Consider the following 22,820-nt stretch of genomic DNA (forward strand, 5'->3'; position numbering starts at 1 on the left):
TGTAACAGTTGTTTTCAATATTTTTGAGCGATTTTTTTTTTTTTTTTTTTTTTTTTTTTTTTCCCCTCAGTTAACTTATGCAATTATTTTGAAATAAAATACTAAACCTCTGATGCAGGGCATTTTGACCCTCCCTTGCACAGTACTGGTGGTCTCAAGCATGTGGTGAATCAGATCAGGCAACTGATCTGGCCAATATCTGACCTAACCATGTGATGAAAGGGGAGAAGTCTGAGTGTTTGAAATGTTTCACATCCTTGGTATCAACAGGGAATGTCAGAAGCAGGTCTAACTTGAATTAGTGGTGGTGCTTAGTTAATCTAAGAGGTTTTTAAAGTCTTAGGTACTACTCTATGTTTAAATTTATACTGTATTTAAATTTGATCTCTGGTTATTTGTGTTAAAATAGTGAACTTCTCAGCCAACAAATTATTGGTATAAATAAACATGGTTTAAAAAACTAATTTATAACCAGCTATGTACTTTTCTGATTGAAAGTCAGTCTGACATGGGGAGCTTAAAACATATGTTCCACTGTTTGAGACACAAAACAGTCCATTCCTCCTGCAGAAAGCTATTAGGGTTTAAAACTGAGCATGGAAATCACAAGCCAATGATAGCATATGTCCAAGAGTACCCTTTCACACAGGACAGAGCCCCAGGATAAAACTCTTCAGGAGAAAAAAGAAGCACCTTTTTATTAGTCTCTTTTAATGAAAAGCTAAAAAGAGGTGGTGATGGGAAACAGTGGACATCTTTGTGAACTGAGACAAAAATTGAAGCCCTCAGAGAGGGAGGAAGGTTATCCCTTAGCTACAGAGCCCAAACTACAAAGCTGTTGCTTACTTGGTAGTGACTAAATTAGAAAAGGAAAAATCTTCAGTTCAGTTTCTCCAGGGAATATCAGTGCAAATCATTCTACTTGTTTTTATTTTTCTTTCCTGTATGTGCTGGTCACACAGCAATAGAGAAACCTTAGGGAGACATTCAAATGTTGAAATTTCTTCAGTGCTCTGGGCAAGATGGCATCATCAACATGAGGACTAATATTACAGAATCATGAAGTTATGTCTCAGTAGATCTTGTGGCAAGTAATATGGAACCTACTGTCTAGGTTGCACTGCTTTGAAGTTTATTTAAAACTTTTTCCAAAGGCTTTGTTGATGTGAGCTACATATGTAGAGCTGTTTGTCCAAACCTGACTTGCTGTTATTTGAAGATAGCTTCTCAAGGTCCAGAGAAGCATTGGCTCAGTGTGTGTAGGGAATTACTTTATTTCGTGATCATCAATAGACAATTTGTATGTGATTCCTAGCAATTTATTAAACAAAGCTGGCATAGATAACTTACAGGCTCAAAGGTTAACTTCTATTAAAACTATTTCTGTCTTTATAAAAGCTGTCTGGATTGAATAATAATATTTATTTTAAGTCTAAACTTGGAATTTTGATCTTAACTTTCATTCTTATGAAACAGAGTAACTTCTTGACTCCACCAAACTAGATTTAGCCAAAGCAGAACAAATCCTAGAATTTATAGGTGGACTTCTTGGTACAAGATACCTCTGAGTTCTTGTAAAGTTATTGAGTTTATCAACCGTAATGTTCCCATTATACAAATTGTCAGCAGGTGAAGAATATTACAGGAGAAGGACTTAGAAATGGAATTAAGTAGGTATTCGGCAAATATCTGTATCTTCAATTACTAACGAATCATAGTTGAAAATTTTTTATCTGTTTCACACACAAAAAGAGCATGCCTGGCAAACTAGGGCTTATTTTCAGAAGTAGTAAGTTGATCTGTACAGGCTGCAACATTCTCAGGATCAACTTAATTAAATGGTCAAAACTAAATAACAGTAACCTGTAAATTTATGCTTTGCATGTTACTATGAAATGTGTAAAACTGAAGCTGCTAATAATTGATGTTTATACAATGAGGAAACAAGCTATGCACTCTGATATATTCTTCTGCTTTTGGGTCATCACACTGATCTGTGTACTGGTCTCAAATTGTCTGTAGTTGTTAAAGACAAACTCTTGTTCCTAACTATGAATTTTATGTGTGTGTTTTTTTTTTTAAATAACCTCCTGTAATATTTTTATTGTAGGTAAGCAAGTGAGAACCAAACTGTCACAAGCATTTAATCACTGGCTGAATGTTCCAGAAGATAAAATACAGGTACTGGCTAATTGTTTTTCAAGGGCTGTTATCTTGATAACAAATACTGATAACAGATGGTTCTCCTACATAGCATAAATGATCAGAAATCTTAAATGTGCTGATTTCTTGTATATTAAACTTTGAAGGTAACTTTAGTGCAAAGCTTTGATTGTGGTGTAATATTAAGGACATTACTTCCATAAGTTATGTATTTATTTCAAGTGTGTGCAACCTCTTAAGTTGTAGATAAGCAGCTACCATTGTTAACCCACTTAACATAACTCAGTAACACACAGCTTTCAAAGATGAAAGAAATCGGACAGTTACCTTGTAATCTACACATGATATTTGAAAATATTTTTATACAAGAATATGAAAGACAGCAGTCAAATTTACAAACCAATTCTCGTTCTGGACCTGAAATTGGGGATTTCTTATCATACACTCTTAGAGGCCTTACTCTCTAATAAGAAACATTAAAGTAGGAAATTTCCTTCCATTTTGTTTTTGTTCGACAAATCTGTGCAAGATGCACGTCTGTATTTAAACAAATGAAAAAAATCAGCTAAATTATCCTCTCGCTGAGACGACACTTTTGCTAAACTACATACAGGGATTGCAAGCATGGAATTAAAATAAACAATTAGGGATTTTTTTGACACTTTCCCAGCTGGTCTCTGGTTAATATTATTAATTGTTGGCAGAAGTATCTTTAGAGTTTGTGAAGGAGTCTTCTTAATGATGGCTTAAGAGTGACACTTCATACAAGTAGCAAAATGGCTTAAGTGATTTAAACAAGAAAGAGGCTGCATTCATCTAGTAACTCTTATATAGACAGGTTGAAAAATACAACTTTTTAGCCAAATTTATTCTGGGTTTGAGCTAGCAACATCTTACCCTTTGTACTCAACTACGTGTCCAAATAAAATGTATTCTGCAACCGTTAGGATTCTGTGAATATAAAATTGTATGCATGGGTTTAGTGTATTATCACAGATCAGAATTCAAACTGAAAGCAGCCTTGAAGTTATCTGGGACAATGCCCTGCTTAAAGCAGGATTTGCTCTGGTTACTGTAGGCTTCTAGGGGCCTCGCTGATTTTTTTAAAAAGGACAGATTCTGCAGCATCTCAGCACTTATCTGCCCCTGAACCCCTTGAATGATACCTAACTCTTCCATTCTGTCCAACTGGGATTTCTTATGCTGCAGTCAGACTGTTGCTTATTCCTCTTCTGTTGAGCACCTGTGACAGTATGGGTTTATCTTCTCCCATGCAATGCAGTAAACTAAAGCTGCCCTGCCTCTGTATAACCTGTCACTTTTAAACTTAAATAATACAGACATTATTGGAAACTCACATCACTTGTTTTGGTTATCCTTATGAAGAAAACTGATGCTCTAACATTTCCTTTACAACTTAAGGTGTTTATGATGTAACTTAATATTTTTATTCAAGTCATCTGAGGACAAAAGCAAGACCTTGTCATCTTTTAGTCTGCATCCTGACACAATTATTACTGCTTTTGTGCATACTTGTACTAACTTTAATAACTTAAGGTTGTTAAAGTCTGCAAAACCATCTCCTGTTGTCTTTTTTACATCCCTTGTAATCTTCTTAACATGTCCCAAGTGTCTAGCAGTCTGATTCCCTTCCAGCTATTTGTATTTCTTTTATTAAAAGTCTGAATTTGGTCACTTGTTATAGGACTCTTTTTAACCTTAGATCATTTGTCATCATGTACTTCATTTAGGTGATACTGTTGAGGCCACTGTTCCTTGCTAGCTTATTTTACTATTGGCTGCCACCTTTTCACTTGTTTTCCCCACACAAGTGGTTTCTTTTTTTTTTCCCCCAATTTACTGCATCTCTAGTAACCATCTGATGCTGCACTGAGACATTTCAACTGAAGTTAACAGGTCTGTTAATTTAAGAGTTAAGGAACACTGAGTTTGTTAGACAAGCTTTCTTCTAAAAAGGCACTGAAATGATCTAGTGCAGGACCAAGCAAATTTTAAATCTATTGCAGTTAAGGAGGTAGAAATCTATGTGTTGGAATGATAGTGCAGCAGCTACTGATTAGATGGGCTTAGATTATAAGAAAGTGTAACACTCTGTACTCATTCTTCAGCTTTCATTATGAGGAACAGTCTTTTCATTTCCTTAGGCTACTTCCAGGTGTCTTTTAAAATAAGCTTTTTCTGCCGTCTGAACTTTGTCATTCCTTACTTTCATCCTTGAAGCATTTTTTATGCTATCTTTTAAGTTCACAAGATAACTTAAACACATAGTCATGAAACACTGTTTCAATTAAACCTTAAATGTCCAGAAGCTGCAAAAGTTCATGAAATAAGTTAGCAAGAAAAGTGCAGGGATAGGCTTACCCAAGGAATTCGTAGAATTCCTGATAGTACTGAAAATGTCATAATGGACTAAAAGAATATTTGGCCAAATAAATATGTGAAGCTGCTTTTGCTAAGTATTCTATCTTCTGATTTAAAGTTAATAGGCAGCAACATATCTTTACAGGTAAAATTAGGGCTTGTTTCTAACTGATAGATGAGTCATTATTGCTTCTTTTAAATAGGTTGTTCTTGCAGCCATATCTTGGACAAATAATGAAATTGCTGATATTTGGAGCAGTGGTCACTGAGCACTAGGTGGCTTGCTGCTCCAGAAAATACTTGCAATGAAGTCCTTACCTCTCTCTATAGCACCTACCAAAGAGGACCATACTAGATACTTGCCACTATTTAATGGTGGCCTTTTTTGGAGGCAGCTGTTCTGATTAATGTTGATCAAGTGCAATGTTTGTAGCTAACAAGTGTAATTGGTTCATTAGCTTTAAAATCATATCTTAATTAGATGTACTTTGCAGTGAGATTAAACAATATGCAGTTTTACATGCTTAAACTTGTATCCATTTAAGCAGGTTCTGGATATACCTGTACCTTGCATAGCAGCTGTGCAGTAAAAACAGTATATAGTATTGAAACTCTTGATTTCTTGGTGAATTGTCCTGCTTTGGAATTGTTAAGGTTCACATTTAGCCCAATGTAGTCAGCTACAAGCTGTTTATTGAATACCTCAGGTGGTGTATGATACTGATCTACCTAGTAACAAGTGGTTAAGTATGTAAAGCTGCATAGAAGAAGTGTTAGCTGTTCCCTTTCTGTCAAGAATTTTCCAAATGATCAAAGAATTGTTTTGGTTGGAAGAGACCTTTTAAGATCACTTGAGTCCAACCACTCACTTAACACTGCCAAGCCCACTACTAACCCCTGTGTCTGAGCACCTCAGCTACACAGCTTTTCATTATCTCGGGGATGGTGACTCTGCCACCTCCCTGGACAGCCTATGCCAGCATCTAACAACACTCTCAGTGAAAAAGTTCTTCCTAATCTCCAATCTAAGGCTCCCCTGGTGCAACTTGAAGCTGTTTTGTCTAGTCCTGTCACTTGGGACTTGGGAGAAGAGACCAACCCACACCTCACTTCAACCTCCTTTCAGGTAGTTATACAGTCATGTTGTCTTGCAATGTTTCAGAGAGAATAGTCTGTCCTTCAAGAGCTCAGTACTGAAGAAAACTACAGAAAGTATGAGGAAAGATTAATTCTCTCCACTTACTTGTCTTGTAAACCTTTTTAATGTGTTAATGGATGATATCTGACACTGTCAAAAGCTGACTGTGGGAGATCTCAGGTTAGTGAATCTAAACTTGTCACAACATTGTGTTGCTTTTCTCCTCTATTCATGTTTCCAATAACAATTACTGCATGACTTCTAGACAGTGCTGTATTTTAGAACTGTAGCAACAATGAAAAGGAGCATGTAAGTGGAAACACTTCAGTAAGTAAGATTAAGTTTGCTTTGAATTTGAAAACCTTAAACAAAAGACAGACCATGTAGTATAGGACTTAACAGCCAACTGGCTGAAGAGAATCATAAATCTGTACCAATAGTAAAAAAAAGTGGTCTAAAGGAGAACCTCAATGAAGGAGAATATAATTCTTTAAAACCTTAATTCATTTTGAATAAGGTCTTGCAAAACTGGAGATTAAATTACACTGGGAGACTTAATAATTTTTCTCTTCTTGGAATAGGTCATCATTGAAGTGACAGAGATGTTGCACAATGCAAGCCTACTTGTGGATGATATTGAAGACAATTCAAAGCTACGACGGGGCTTTCCAGTGGCACACAGTATCTACGGAATTCCATCTGTAATCAACTGTGCTAATTATGTGTATTTCCTTGGCTTAGAGAAGGTTTTAACCCTTAATCATCCAGATGCTGTTGAAGTTTTTACCCATCAACTTCTGGAACTTCATAAAGGTCAAGGCTTGGATATTTACTGGAGGGATACTTATACCTGTCCCACGGAAACTGAATATAAAGCTATGGTACTGCAAAAGACAGGTGGGCTCTTTGGATTAGCTGTAGGCCTCATGCAGCTGTTCTCAAATTATAAAAAAGACTTAAAGCCACTTCTTAATACACTTGGCCTCTTCTTCCAAATAAGAGATGACTATGCCAACTTGCACTCCAAAGAATATAGTGAAAACAAGAGTTTTTGTGAAGACTTAACTGAGGGCAAATTCTCCTTTCCAACCATTCATGCAATTTGGTCAAAACCTGAAAGTACTCAGGTGCAAAATATTTTACGTCAAAGGACAGAGAACATAGATATAAAAAAATACTGTGTACATTACCTTGAAAATGTGGGTTCCTTTGAGTACACACGGAATACATTGAAAGAGCTTGAATGTGAAGCCTATAAACAAATTGAATCACTTGGGGGAAACCCTGAGCTTGTAGCACTAGTTGAACAGCTGAGCAAAATGTTCAAAGAAACTGAAAATTAAAAGTTTTAACTCCTGGGTCTGAATTAAACCAGACTGAGAGATATGATAATCTTGCTTAAAACTTTCTGTTGTAAACATGTTGCAGAAACTACTGTTCATACTCAGTGATAAATTGTTTTTGAAATATATACTATTATCTATACAGTATTAACTGTAACTGCCTATAGATGTTTTTGTTAAAGCAGATGTACCAAAACTGAGACAAGTTTTGAATCTAAATATGATCGTCTTTACACAGTCATGAGCACTATTTCAATCTTGAAACTCTTATATCTTTAGTCAGGCTACTGTAGATTGGTGGATAAAGTTCCGTGTTAAATCAGAGTGTATGACCTGAGTGTATGGTGCATTTTCAAACAATGCTCCAATAAACCAAAATGTACTTTGTTAAATAACAAAAGACTTGCACCACAATGCACATACTGTCGTGTGATATTCTAAATTAGGCTTGTGAAGATGAAATGGATCAGTTTACTAAGTTCTGAAGTGAATATCCTATCCATCTTCTGGGGTTATCTTCAGGGGAATGTGAATTATGAAGGATAATATTTTAGATGCAAATAAGACTAATGTTTAGTCTGACATTCTAGCATTATAAAGATTTCTAAGAACCTTAGAGAGAAGATTCCATTAGCAAAGCATAAGTTTGCTGCTGCAGTGAATAACTTTGATCACCTGGTTTTAGATTTTTAAGCTATCAAATATTTTGTAGCAAGGGATTTAAATCTATGGTTAGAGCTCATATATGTAACTCTAAGTAGCAATATAGTATGCTGCTACTAGAAATGGAATGGGATTCACACCAGGTAACTTTAGGACACTGTAATTGGTGCAGGTCTCTAATCTCTGCTTATAATTGAGAGGGGGTTTTCCAGGAGTCTATTCATAATTAATACTGCGTTTCAGTGCTGAATTGCTGTCTGGAGGCATGTCTCTTTCCAAAGAGACAAGTTCTGTAATTTTCTTCTATAACAAAGTACAGCATGTTGTTCTGCAGTTTATAATACCAGTTTAGTTTTGTGAATTGCTGAAATACTCAGACATACCGAAATAGAACTGGAACTGAGAGCAAGATTGAGGGAGGAGGGTGATAAGTGACAACTCTCTGCTCATCTATATCTGAAAAAAAAAAAAAAAAAAAATATATATATGGTGAACAAAATGTAAGTAGATGTATTTGTTTCTTCTTGGCTGGGCTGGCTTTTATCAGGTTCAGTTCCCATAGTCTTCACAGCCACATAAAGCTTTGCTTTTGTGTAGAGAAGTAATGATATGGATCAAAGACAGGACTGGTGCTATCAGCAACAGTTTTAGTTCAAGCATACTCTCAAAGGACATGTCCAGAGATACTTGGCTTCTGACAGATAAAGGACAGTTTTATGCAAGTGTTCATGTACTGTACCTGGAAAGCAGGGAGAGTCGTGTTCTTAACTGAGTGTGGTAATGTCTTCCCTGGGAAGCCTTAGGATTCTTCTGAAAGTGATAAAGCACGAAAAAATAGTGAGTGATTTGCTTTTTCAGTCAGAGGCATTATGTGGTTATGGATGATGGCCTATCCCTTTTATCTGTGTGCTGAGGAGGAATCTTTGCTCAGTGATGAGGCCTTTTCACTGAGTGGACCTGGTCATCAGGACTGAGTAGCTTGAAATTGATGAGAGGTGTCTTTAATGTTATTGGGAATTGTAGTTCATTCTTCTTAACTTGCAGTGCTTAGTAGTAAGCCTGTAAATCTGTAATGTTTTATGATAAAACACTATTTTAAGGAAAGTGAACTTTTATGCCATGTCTTGGGACTTTCAAAGCAGTGTTGCAGATTATATTCAATGGGAGACAGGACTGGAAAAGCTATTGTCATGAGAATCTTCTAGTCTTACTGAAAAATACCTCCTTGTGCCTATGAGGATATTGTAACTTATATATCCAATTCAGAGTGCACTTAGTTCTGTTTCATGTCTACTCAGTTGCTAAACAGTTTTGTGCAATCAAACTTTCCTAATGAGGTAGCTTTTCTTATTTTTTCTGTAAAACTTCTCTATCATCCAAGACTTTTGCCATCATAATGTCTTTAATTCATTCTGGCAATTCATCCCAGTATTTATTCTAATACCATATTTTATAAAACATGCCTCCATTAACTTAGGAGTTACATTGGAAGTACATTGGAAGCTTTCCAGCTGCAGGCACTTTGAACTGGAAAAAGCTGGACCAACAAGAAACCATACACTGCTCTAACTATAACCTTCAAGGCTTTTGATATCAGTATTCAACGTATACCCTGAAGATGGATCTTAAAAGGCCCAGAAGCAGAGTACTGTTGCTCTTCACTTTGGTTAGGATTAATTGAGGCCTTTAAGCATTTTTATTTATGTATTTAGGAGTTGGAAGAGGCTGGGATTTTTCCGTCATGTGCTAGGCAGGTAGCGCACCTTAAAGTATTAAGCATCAGCAGTGACGATGCTCCATAGTCCAGGTAGGTTTTTATATTCAGTGCCATGAGTCTGTACATCCTCATCAATATTCTTCAATACTGATTCTGGTACAAGCTCCTAGTGTTAAGCCATATTAGCAAAAAAACACTTCCTTAAAGCAGCATGAGAGTTAATGTCTGCAGAATTAGTTTAGTGCTGCTCTCTGTTGCTGTGTCTTCCACAACATGGAGTAGGTGTTTTTTTTTTTTTTCCTGATCTTAGCAAGAGATGTATGGAATGGAAATCTCAGTTGCAAGTGGTAATGCCCATAGGGAAACAAAGGGGATCGCATCAGTGCTTCAGAGCCAGAACTGTTCCCTTATTTTCCTAGCATTGCAAATAAGTTCTACTCTAGTCTGGTTACCAGTGCATTTCTTGGAAGTTTAGCTCTTGTAATGTGTCTAAAGAAAAATTCAAATATTCCTCAGTCTCCAGCATTTCCTTCTACTTCAGTCTGTTTTCTGAATGTGTGTATGTGTTTGGATGTGAGTGAATGCTGTCATTTGTCTGCAAGTGGCCAGTCATTGGATGAGACATCTGTCTCTGCTTCTTTCCAGGCTGATGTTATCCCCATTAATTATAGTTAAAAGTGCATCATTTCAGGACCTTCCTGAGGAGATAGCTTGGTTTCCACATCTCCCTTTGAGCTCACACTGTTCAGGTACCCACTATAACAACTTCATGTATCCGCCAGTTGTTGATACAAACAGCCTAAAGATGTTAGTGGCAGCAGGAAAATAACTGTTGATATTTCTTTGTGCTTTCAAATTTATGATTGGTTTTCCTGATTACTAAATATCTAAATGCTTCCATGTGCTATGGAAATTTTCTCTGTTAATGGCTTATTTCCCCAATTATTGTTAGAATGCTGACACGTTATAAAACCTTGAGATTTGTGTTTTGGGTTTTCTTGGGATTTTGGGTTTTTTTGCACCACCTTATGTGAAACTAGTTTGAACTCTAATATGTGTTTAGCACTGAATTTGGCCAGGCTTTTATTTGTGTGCAAAAGCTATATAGGCATCTGTTGCTCTTCTTAGTTCTGTCTTAAATCTTAAACACTTTGTGTTTCAGGTTTGATATTTACTATGTTCTTTGTATTATTTGCTCAGTATTTCTGTTCTTCTCTCGGTTTTATTTCTGTTCTGCTGCTAATACCATAGCACACACAATACTATCAAGCTCAGTTTTGATTCTAGACAAAGTAGTCTGGATCTGCTTTTGAAACATTACATATTGGCTTGTTGTATGCCTTCACAAAAGTCATCCCAAGATTTTCTGTAGTCCTGAAATGCCTGAAACTTTTTTTCCCAGTATGCTGAAGCCTCTAACACTTAAAATTACCATGGATTATTTTTTGTCCCATATAGTTTGAGCTCCTATCCACATATAGTTTCCCTCTCCTATCCACTTGTTTTCAACACCTATTTTGCTTTGGTGGTAATGCTCTTTAGGCCTTTTTTGAAAACTTTACTCACTAGGGAAGAGAACTTAACTTTTGTCTGGGTTAATGAATTATCCCATTTAGCAAGAACATGATAAATGTCTGAACTGCCAGATGGACAGAGGCAAGAAGAGAGCCAGGGAAAGGATATGAGAGAGTAAGGAAAAACATTTTAGGCTCCTGAGGCTGCCTTGTGTAATTTAACCTTATTTTACAGCATCCCCTTCACTTAGCTGGGAAAAGCAAAAGAGCATTTCCCTGAGCTTCCTTCCTTGCTTTCCAAATAGAATGTAAAGATATTCAAGCTAAAAAAAAAATATTTGATAGTTACTTATATAACTTGCATATACAATATTAAACTTTTTAATAAAGGTACAGATAAAACCAAGTATATAGTTTCATTGCTGTATTTTCTTTAACATTTTTTCTTGAGGCCAGGGAAATGTGATCTGTTATGTACCTAACTTGACTCGATTGTTACCTCACATTAACATTCTTCCTGAATAACTTCTGTCATAGCTGACTATTGATGTTCACCTTTTCTGCAGATCTTTTTATAAAATTACTGTAAAAGACGCTTTTGTTAGCTGTAGCTAAGAATAATCCATGACTCATTAATGCCCTTTCATTCAAGCATATTAGCTGGAACATTTATAGTAAAGATGCAGGTTAAACCCCATGAATTGTGATAGTATTCCTCACCTCTCTGCTCAGTGGAACAAATAAGTTTTCACTTAACTCATTGAAGAGGTATTTACTGAGTGTCTAGATTTACTATGGCATAAAGAACTGCAGGAGATAGCCCAAGAAGGCCTAACGTGACACTTCAGTGAGAGCACTGCAACATCTGTCATAAATTTGTGTCAAAGCGAACTCAGCGAAAGGAAAAGGTAACTGTCTGCTCTTGAATTTCATGAAAATGTTCCTTGTTCTGTCAGTACAAGAATTACATGCTACCATGAATTACAGTGAGCAGTTGCATCTTTTCTTGATCACTGTAGATTATTTCTGCTCTCTTCAGAATGTTTCAGTTTACGGAGCATATGGTATAAATGACTTAATCACTCAGTAATTATTGAAGTCTGTTTAAAAAAAAAAGGCAAATGCATACAGCTTTGGTTGCACTGTTTTGAAATACACATAAAAACTGGCCTGAACTCTTGCTGTGGTCTAGTATGTATTCTGCAGCAAAACTCATGTTAGTCAACGGAGATGTAAGTTTTCACCAACTTCTTAAGTTATTAAACTTAACTTGGCTGACAACATGGCCATGTGAACAAATTAAAACGAAAAAGTGTTTGTGAGGAAAAAGCATGAAGTCCTTTAAAAATAGAATTTCAGATAATTGCAGTTAGTACATAAAATGTGGAACTAACTGCTACAGCTTTTCTGTGGCTATAACCAAAGGATCTGTTGCTACTTACGCACTCTTCTTTTGAGAGGAGGGATAGGGTGGATAGGTCAAAGTAAAAAATAAAAGTTCAGGGGAATTGTAATTGCAACTCCCAGAAGTGTAAAACCTGCTGTCAACCTACTCTGCTGTATTTTACACCAACCAAATTGAATGTTCAATAAATTCTGAATTTTTTTTTACTTAGATGTTTATAACATGCAGAAGTTGCAGTTCTAGGTAATGAAGTTAAAATGTTAAATTGATCTAGTTGTATTGGCATTGGGACTGTCCTGTTTCTTTTGAAGTACAGGGGATGATTTGTTGATTGCAATACTAAAACAGAAGAAACAAGAAATGCAAAGAAGTAGACTGAAAATAAGTTTACACTACTCTCCTTATTTTATAAAGACTGAAAGTATTCATTCAACAACATGTGTGTTAGATGCTGAAAATGGATGAATCTAACCTCAGGAGGAACAACCCCATGCACCAGTACAGGCTGGGGTTGACCTGCTGAAGAGCAGCTCTGACCTGGGAGTTCAGGCTGATAATAAACTACCCATGAGCCAGCAATGTGCCCTCCTGGCCAAGAAGACCAGTGGCATCTTGGGATGCATCAAGAAAAATGTCCTGCAGGTCCAGGGAGCTTTTTTCCTCACCTCTGCCCTGTTGAGGCCTCCTCTGGAGTCCTGTGTCCAGTTCTGGCCTCCTTAGCTCAAGAGGGACAGGGACCTTCTGGAGAGAGTCCAGCACAAGGGCCACCAAGATGATCAGGGTACTGGAGCATCTCTCCCTTATTTGAAGTATTTAAAAGGTGCATGTCAAGAGGATGGGCCAGCACTTTTCTTCCTGTAGTGTCCAGTGATGGGACAAGGGCTAACAGGCAAAAGCTGGAACACAAAAAGTTTCACTTAAACATGAGGAAAAATTTTACTGTGAGGGTGAGGGAGCCCTGGCACAGGCTCCCCAGGGAGATTGTGGAGTCTCCTTCACTGGAGGTTTTCAAAACCCCCCTGGATCTATCCCTGACCTCATCTAGACAAACCTGTTTTGGCAGGGGGTTGGACTAGATGATCTCTAGCAATCCCTTCCAACCCCTACCATTCTGTGAATTACCTCTCAAACATGTTTCTGGGAGTGAGAAAGATAGTGTATTTTCTTGTCTTTAACACCTTTCCTTATATGCAGTCAAACAAAAGTGGAATGTGCTTTCAGGTTTGTACTCAGGAACAGCACATGCATCAGAAAAGAGCTATTGTTCCTGGTGTCATGCTTTTACCATTGTTTGTGTAGCTTCATTCAGCCCAGGAACGGTGTTTGGAGGGTGTCCCGTGTGGGAGGTGAATGGGCTGGAGAACTCAAAAGAGACAGCAACATCACCACAGATGTGGAAGGAGGACGAGGGTAGATATTTTTTCCAAAGCCATTAGTTTGCCTAAGATTGCCTAAGACCTAGCTTTGACAAAGGAAGACTCTAGGGTGAAGGCACAGATATCTTCACTTAAATGCCCCACTGGGGGAGCGGCTGCTTTATGCCAGACAACAAAACATGCCCTCAAAGCCTGTTGCTTGTAGATGCAAGCCATCAGTTTGCTGAAGAATTTATGTATTATCCAGATTACTGTGAGTGGAAGATGCTATTATCACTAAATACCTGTACTTGATTTCTGTTGTCAATATCACAGAACAAAGACTACTAGCATGCTGCCTGCTAAAAGAGTGTGCAGAATCATCTAATGTAATAGAAGCAGAGGCACAGCACTGAAATAGAAATACTGTCATGCTTGTTTCAGTCTTTGGTCCCACTGTTCAAATGAAATTGTTTGTATTAAGTTGTTACAAGACTTTAAAATATGAAGCGCATTACTGATGAGCAAATACGAGGAATGTCAACTAGGATACTTTGATTTTTACAACCACAGACCTGTGGGGAAGCTGTTAGATCTTGTTATACCTCTATGTGACGCTGAAGAGGACTTAGTAAATTTCTGTTCCCCAGCAAGGGCTAGTTGAAGAAAAGAGTCTTTCAGTTTTTGCTGTTAATCTGCACACATTGAATGCATCAATTTCCTTTTTTTCCTTTTTTTTACAAGCGATGTCCCCTCGTTGTTACGGCTCACAAAATCCAAATCGCGTGTTGCTTGCTTCTAAATGCGCTAAGTTGCATTTCACAGATACAGGTTAAACAATGCGGTGGTTTGACCCCACAGAAGTCAGTGTGGCCTGGCACGATCAGGTCCTGTGAGCCTGTGTTGCTCTGTGCTGCCGCCGACGTGCTGCGTCGGTGATAACGTCCTGCACGGTATCAGACTGGCAGTTGGATGGTTTGTCTACCACACGCCGCTTTAAAACATTCAGGCGGCAGGAGCTGCCTGAAGGAACTTCCCTGTATCCCTCTAACATCCCTACAACGGCTTCTCGCCGGCCGCGGCTCCCTCAGCCCCGCGGACCGCGGCAGGCAGAACCCCCTCCCGGCAGAAGAGGCTCCACCGCGCAACACCTGGCCCGCACCGGGCGGCATTTGGACTGGGCGCGGCCAATCAGAGCGCGTCCTTCTCGCCTCACGGCATGCTGGGAGGTGTAGTCCAGAGGCGGCAAGCCCTGGCGGCCTAGCGGTTTCGAGAACTCCGTTACCCAGAATGCTCCATGCAGAGCGCTCGTGAGGCTGAGGGGCCGAACAAGCGGGTAGACCAATAGTGGCCAAGCTAGGGCGGCACTCGGGGCTTGGGGCCAATGGGAGCATGGTGACAGGCTGGTTGGGGTGGGGTGGTAACTGCCGGCCCGCGCAGGGTGCATGTGTGGTTGGGGTTCGGCTGTGCCTAGCGCCGCTGGAGTCGGCAGTTCGTTCTCAGGCGCGGTGCGAAGACAGGGAGGCGGCGCGTGGGCCCGGCCTGGGCTGCTCATCACGCCCGGTGCGTTCAGCCGCTGCCCCGCCCCTGGCCCAGAGGCCGCGACTGACCGTGAGGGCCGTACCCGCCGCGCGCAGTGGCGATGTTTCGCGTGGCGGAGTGTGCGGTGGGTGGCTGGGCTCTGGCTGGCAGTGCTGTGCCGGGGCGGGCCCGCCGTCACCCCGGCTGCGAGTGCAGCAGGGTAGCGGGCGGTTTGCGGGCGCTGGTTTGAAAAGGGCCCCAAAGGAGAGCCTCGCAACGGGGGCGCTGGGGGCAGGGTAGAGCTGTAAGGCAGCGGCCCTAAAGGGCAGGCCTGGGCTCGGGAGCCCTGAGTGCTACTGAGCAGTAAAGCAGCAACTCGAGGTAGGGGGCTTATGAAAGCAGTGAGTTGCATCTGTTAAGGGCGTTGTTACTGTCTCTGCAGGTCTGTGGGTAGCTCAGGGTTCGTTTTTTCCGGGATGACTGCCCAGATTCCCTCTGATGCACTGGGTCGAAGAATCTTGTGTGGCACAGAGTATGGGACTGTGCGCTATGTCGGCAGTGTTCCTCCTACAGCAGGTAAACGTCACAGTAGTGAATAACTTTTGCATTTAATGGTTGTTTTCGACGTTCTAATTATGTTCTTAAAAAAAAAATCGAGTACAATGTGTCAATTTACAAATTGTTTTTTCCTCATTGTTGATTGTTTTTTGCAAGTTAGAATTGTCAAAAGGAGTGTAAGAAGTACTTTTGGTTGAAATCGGTTAATTTTTTTCTTATGGCAGAAAGATCATAGTGTCTTCCTTTTTACATTGTTTTTTTTTGTTGTCAGTTTCCAGATCTCTATGAACTGCCATAGTTTGGGAAGATAGGCAGCAGCCAATCAACAGACTAGGTGCTCCTTTGATAACATATTCATATCCATTGGGACAAATAAGACTAATCCCAGCTGGCTGAAACGTCTTACCAGTGTGCTTGTGAAAGCACTGTATGTCAGCTTTGAAGAATTGTGGTGACAGAGTGGGGAGATTGCTAACGCTTGGAAGGAGACTAGCCTTGCGTACAGTTTTTGAAGATACAAAAAGGATAACTAGGGAACTGTAGACTCATCAGCTTCACTTCAGTTCTTGGGAAAATCATGTAGCATATTTCCTTGGAGTCCATTTCCAAGCCTGTGATGGTAGTTGGGAATACTTAATAACTCTAAAGAGGAACAAGTTGTGCTTGGCAAACCTAATTACCTTCTGTGATGATGTGACAGGGAATGTGGGCAAAGGGAGAACAGGGGATGTAACACTCCTTGAGTTTAACAGTATCTCCGTAAAGAATCTTATTTGGAAGTTGGAGAAATAAAAGCTTGATGAATAGACTGTTAAGTGGGTTGAAAGTCTGCAGATGTTTCAAGGTGATCAGTGACTTGATATGTGGTAATGCATGAGTACTACTGAAATAAATGCTGGGGTCTGCATTGTTTAACATATTAATTAGCATCTCACATAATGGACAGTATTCACTCCCAATGGGCTAATGTGACAAAAGGTAGGATTGCAATCCACAGCAAGCTTTATGAGCTTTAGGTTTGGGCCTAAGAGATTCAAGAAGGATAAATTTAAATGTGTTGTGTATCAGTACACAGCAGGAAGAACCATCAACCCATAGGATCTGTTGTAAAGGACTTGAGGGTTAAGGTGGATACTGTCACGAATATAAGGCAACAGTAAGCTCTTGTCACAAGCAAGAGGCATCGTGTTTTTGGCTTGCCTTCGAACGATGAACATGGACAGCAAATGAAAGGAAGCTATTACCACCCCATGAGAACAGAGGTTCTTTATAAGATTGCACTTGGAATGATGTATCTGGCCTTGGGACCATCTCAGTTCAAGAGGGATGGGGATAAACTTGAGAGAATCCAGTGGAGGGTTGCCAGAGTGGTCAGGGGCATAGGTCACATACATGTGTTGTGAAGAGAGGTTGAGGAGACTGAGCTGGTTAGTGTTGTGAAGAGAAGATTAAGTGACATCTAATAGCTGACTGCAGCTATTTCACAGATGATTACAAAGATAACAGAGCCACATTCTTCTTGCTAGTATTAGATGATACAATCATGAACAGTGGCCACAAATAGTAGCTGGAAAGGTTCAAACTGGACATCAGGAAAATCTTTTTCACTATGGAAGTAATACAGCACTGGAATAGGCTCCTCAGATAAGTTGGAATCTTTTTCTCCTTGAAGATTTTCAAGTGCTGACTAGGTAAAGACTAACCTGGCTGACCTGTTTTAGTGCTGGTGATAATTCTGTGCTTCAATAAAGAAGGTTAGGCTAGATGAACTCCAGAGGTTCCTTCCAACCATGATTTCTATGGCTATGACCCCACAAATTTGAAAATGTATCTATCATATTTTCCAGGAATTTGGCTTGGTGTGGAATGGGATGATCCCCAGAGAGGAAAACATAATGGTGCCTATGAAGGAACACAGTATTTTAAGTGCAGGTGAGTTGATTTACAGTGTTGACATGACATTAATATTGGCAAGATAATTGTGGGAAAATGCCCTTTTGCAATTTTTAGGGCAAACCATTTATCACTCGGCTGACACTGGGCAGAGAGGAACCTCATGAGGTTCAACAAGGAGAAGTGCAGAGTCCTGCATCTGGGAAGGAACAACCCCATGCACCAGTACAGGCTGGGGTTCGAACTGCTGAAGAGCAGCTCTGCAGAGAGAGACCTGGGAGTCCTGGTTGATAGTAAACTAACCATGAGCCAGCAATGTGCCCTCATGGCCAAGAAGGCCAATGGCATCCTGGGATGCATCAAGAAGAGTGTGGCCAGCAGGTCAAGGGAGGTTCTTCTCCCTCTGTCCTCTGCCCTGGTGAGGCCTCATCTGGAGTCCTGTGTCCAGTTCTGGGCTCCTCAGCTCAAGAGGGATAGGGAACTTCTGGAGAGAGTCCAGCGCAGGGCCACAAAGATGATCTGGAACATCTTTCATACGAGGAAGGGCTGCGGGAACTGGGGCTGTTCAGCCTGGAGAAGAGGAGACTGAGGGGAGATCTTATTAACATTTATAAATATCTAAAAGGTGGGTGTCAGGAAGTTGGGGCATCCTTTTTTTCTATAGTAGCTAGCAACAGGACAAGGGGTAATGGGATGAAGCTGGAAAACAAAAAGTTCCACTTAAACATAAGAAAAAAACATTACTGTGAGGGTGAGGGAGCCCTGGCACAGGCTGCCCAGAGGGATTGTGGAGTCTCCTTCCTTGGAGATCTTCAGGACCCGCCTGGACATGTTCCTATGCGACCTGATCTAGGTGGATCTGCTTTGGCAGGGGGGTTGGACTAGATGATCTCTAAAGGTCCCTTCCAACCTCTACCATTCTATGATTCTATGACACTAAAAATGTTATAAATCTGAATGCCGTGATTAGCTATGGCACAAAGGCTGTTTCATTGTTATTAATCCCATTATAGGGATTAGACTATAGTAAATACTTAGAAAATACAAGTTGTGTAATAAAATGGGACTTTTGGATGTTGTTAGTATTACCTTTAGTAGGTTTAGACCTCCTGTCTTGGTATGTCCCACTTACCTACCTTAGTTAATTCTGAAGTGAAATATTGGTCTCAAATATAGCTCAGATTTGGACTTAAGATGACTTGCATTTAACTTGTTAAGGGAAAATACCAAGTTGCTGATAATGATTCAGATTGTATGTGTATCACTGTGTAATCATTAGGTATGTTCACTTACATTTAATACATGCAAAACACAGTGTAGCTGTGTGGGGTTTTTTAATCTACATGCATTACATTTAAGTTCAGTCTCAAATGTTTGAAATTGGGGAATATATCACTCTATGGTTAACACTAACAGCTTCAAACTGTTGATTTCCATGCTGAGAACACTGCAACGGCTAAAAGTTTATGAGTGAAAAAAATAACTAGACCAATTTGTAGAAGTCATCAATGGCTATATATGCTAGCTCAGTAAGTTCCTGAGCCTTGAAATGGTGAAGGATGAGAGAATATTCTGAGGCTGTATCATTAAAGCACTTGCCTTGTTGTATTTTGCCCAGCCATTTTCTATTGACAGCTTTTGGAGAAAGGATGTGACGTATGTTTGTTCTGACCATTGAATCACAGTCAGTCTTATGTTAATGAGGTGAAATGTAGAGATTTCTATGTCTTTTTCTACCTCCTACTATTCAAATGTAGAGATTTCTATGTCTTTTTCTACCTCCTACTATTCAAGGCTGGTAATGACTCTAAAACCGTGATTTGATTACAGTTTGTTCCTAACTGTTCATGTGCTCATTCAAGTGAAATGACTCTAATGTAAATCAAATTCTGTAATAGTGAACACTCAGAATTAATAATATTGTGAATTAATGGGCTTTTGAATATATGAAAGAAAATTTCAACCCAAGAAAATAAATGAGAAGTTTCCTATGGCCTTGCTTTTGGTTGCATTTTTGCTTTGGTTCATTGGAAAGTGTAAAAAGACTTTTCTCTGAAATTAATTCATCATGTTAATAATCTTGAAAAAGATAAAACCATCCATGAAAGGACAAGCAAATAATTCGAGTTTTTTTCAACTTGCATGTAAATGAAATTTTTAAGAGTAGCTGGATGAAGTCAGTCCAAAGATTTGTCTTGCTGAGTGTTCTGCCAAATGTCAAAACATTATCTAATAGAAGGTAACTGAAGAAGTGTGGAAGAACAAGGGAAGTACACAGTGATAGTTTTCTACTGTCTGACTAGCTTTGACTAGTCACCATTCAGAGATTTTTCCAGAGCTAGCGGTAGTGCATTTGTGTATGTATCTCATTTTCCTCTTGTTGGATGATTCAACAGCCAAAATTTTGTTATGAGGATTTCCTCCAAAAGAATGATTACAAGCATGTAGTAACAGTGCATGCCCTTGCTAACCTATGAGTATGTGTGTCCGGATTGTGAAAATTGTGCTCATTTTGATTTTTATGAGTAGATTGATCTTGTTACTTTCTCCTGTCTGAATGTAGGAGCAGGATATGAAAGTATCTTAGGACTGCTGCTCTGCTGCTGTAAAATGTCACAGAGAATTAAAAAAAAAAAAGCTTGAAATGATTATTTCTGTATTGTGGGGAAAGTAGGTCTAGTTTTGTATCTGCCAAAAGGTCTTCTGGAGACAAGATTCCCTCAGGTAGTGAAGGAGGCTGCTGAACATGTACTGAGACCTGACAGTACTTCAGGGCTTGTTAAAGAATATACTTCGTTATCATTTCAGATGAAAGTAGTTCTCAAGCCGGCATGCAGAGTTGTTTACTTTCAGACTGAATCACCAGAAGAATTTAAGTAATTCAACATTTAAAACTAGATATTTTAAAATCCTTTCTGGGAATACTGTCTCCTACCTGTAGCCAAAGAGGCATAAACAAGGAAGGGATAGATTATGTTCAGTTGCAAATCAGAATTCTTAGTCTGTGTCTTCTTAACTCCTACATTTGTGCAAGGTGGAAGCCTTAGAGACCTCATTATCAGAAAATGAGATGATAAACCAAAATCTTTAAGAAAAAGAAATGAAGAAAAAAAATCACCTGTGGGAACTGGATATTTTTCCCTTGTATATAATAATAGTAATAACAATAATAAAGCAAGGTTTAAGGAGGGTAAGCACACTTAATGCAAGAAAATAATTCAACATTACTGTTTTTTTCTTAGCTAAAGAATTGGAAATTATGGTCTTAGAGCAACCATGTCTTTTGAATGGTTCTTGTGAGAGTCAACTTTTTGAGTGAAGTTGCATATACCCATAGAAAATTTAAATGTAATGATTTTTAATCATGTTCTTACAATACCTTTCTTTGTTCTCTGCTTTGCTCAAATGAGAGAAAGTCCTTGTGGAGTCTAAGAGAATAAATAATAGTTCTAGCAGTCAGCTATGGCTCACAGACATAATTTTCTGCATGCAGTTTGTAGTTCTTGTACCAATGTGAAGATGTAGGCAAACTTAAGTAAAAAGTAAAAGATAATTAAGTAATTTATAGTTAATACTTAAGTAAAAAATAGTTACCTTATTTTATCAAAAAGACACTAGAAATACTTAGACCACAACCTAAAATGTCACCTCTTTACTACTACTGTTCAGGGGGTGAGAATTATGTTTCTTTATATAACGTGTATATACATAAAAATAAATCAAATTTCTGTTTGGCTTTTTTTTCCCTCAAACCTTATCAGTAGTATTCTTTACTTACAAAACTACTTCGTTCACTCCTTGAATTCTGATAAGCAGAAGCAGCTGATGAAGTAGCTTGTACTGTAAACAAATGCAATGAAAAGACTTGTTATTCTTTTTAAGGTAATTTTTAAAACAATACTTTAAAAAAAACCCAAAAAATATTCACTGATATTTTGAAATGAGATCATAAGAGGAAAATAAAACTGAATTTGAAATTCTTATTACCAGAGGATCTTCTTTGTAGTCCTTATTTGGGTAAATCAGTAGGTCTGCTTACGGCTATATGTGGTCTTTGTAGTAAGTTATTTGGAAATATAACCAAAACTTTTATGTTTCATGGCATTACACTTACCTGGGTCATCTATTATCTGGTGCTAATTAAAATTCTTAAGAATGTGAGAACCAAAGAACAGAACAGCTGTACTTCAAATTATGTTGACATCATGAGTATGTTCATTAACTCTGGATTAGCTGGAAATGACAATGCATGTGAAATTTTCCCTGCTGGTAAAGTCTTTTTTCCTAATACCTGAGGAGGCTATTATTTTAGCTGCCAGTTGCAGTAGTGTGCCACACGATCAAAATAAGCTGTGTTCTACAGTCATTTGAGATAAATGAGGAGCAATCAAACCTTAAAATAGTGTTACAATTTATTTACAGCTTTCGAAGCATGAGTATGCTTTCAAGTAAGTTCTTGTCCCACAGATGCATTCACACAGGCATATGCATGTGCTACCTGATGAGATGCAGGTCACAAGCAGGTGCCCCTGCTCTGGGCATGCGAATGCCCTTGCAGCACACCCCTCCTGTGGGAGACATGGGTGCTCTGTCTTCTGCATCTCTCTGCTGCTGCCCACACTGTTTTTCGGCACACTGGCCAAAAGCACCTTGCAGTCACGTGTGCACAAAGAGACAAGGGGTGTATGTGTTGCTCCTCACAATGTCTGTCTTTCCTGGACGTGAGCTCACCTTGGCATCTGCCCAGGAGACAGTTCTCACCTAGATAGAAGTGTACTGCTGGTGGCTTGACTTCTGATGGCATCAAACCAGGGTTTCACTGCTGCTCTGGTACCCTCTCCTTTTCCTCACAGTTAGAGCTTCATTTATGCCTCCCGTCAAACGGAATCCTCTCCTCTCAAGCTCATCTTCCTCCCTAGCCCTTCTCTCAGTAACACCTGGGAATTCCATTCACACAGTGTTTACACAGGCATTGCTATTTTAAATGTGTGGATTTCCCAGCAGTAGATGACATACTTCTCCACTTACCTCACACGATGCAAATAACATTCTGCTTTATCACACATTTAGACTACTTTGAGTCATAATTGAAAGGAATATGTCGACCCTGGTAAACATTTTCGTCTTCCTAGATACCTTTCCAGAGGAATCCTGATACTTAAGCAAAT

General features: G+C 39.1%; 1 protein-coding gene across 8 annotated transcripts in view; it reads left to right on the top strand.

Annotated features, from left to right (window-relative positions):
- GGPS1 (geranylgeranyl diphosphate synthase 1) overlaps window positions 1–22,820 on the top strand; it is a 56,494-nt gene that overhangs the window by 15,470 nt on the left and 18,204 nt on the right. For 2 of the 8 annotated variants that reach the window (XM_061991021.1, XM_061991017.1), the window contains exons 3-6: window positions 2,111–2,181; window positions 5,576–5,671; window positions 6,265–6,580; window positions 17,607–17,691. In XM_061991021.1, the coding sequence (XP_061847005.1) occupies window positions 2,111–2,181; window positions 5,576–5,671; window positions 6,265–6,580; window positions 17,607–17,691 (568 nt within the window). Of the gene's footprint in view, window positions 1–2,110; window positions 2,182–5,575; window positions 5,672–6,264; window positions 7,174–15,080; window positions 15,244–15,273; window positions 15,347–15,643; window positions 15,778–17,606; window positions 17,692–22,820 lie in introns of those variants that run through there. The other 6 variants (XM_061991018.1, XM_061991024.1, XM_061991022.1 and 3 more) reach the window with 6 other exon arrangements.

Source organism: Colius striatus, chromosome 2 (genome assembly GCF_028858725.1).
Source record: "Colius striatus isolate bColStr4 chromosome 2, bColStr4.1.hap1, whole genome shotgun sequence".
NCBI classification, from domain to species: Eukaryota; Metazoa; Chordata; class Aves; order Coliiformes; family Coliidae; genus Colius; species Colius striatus.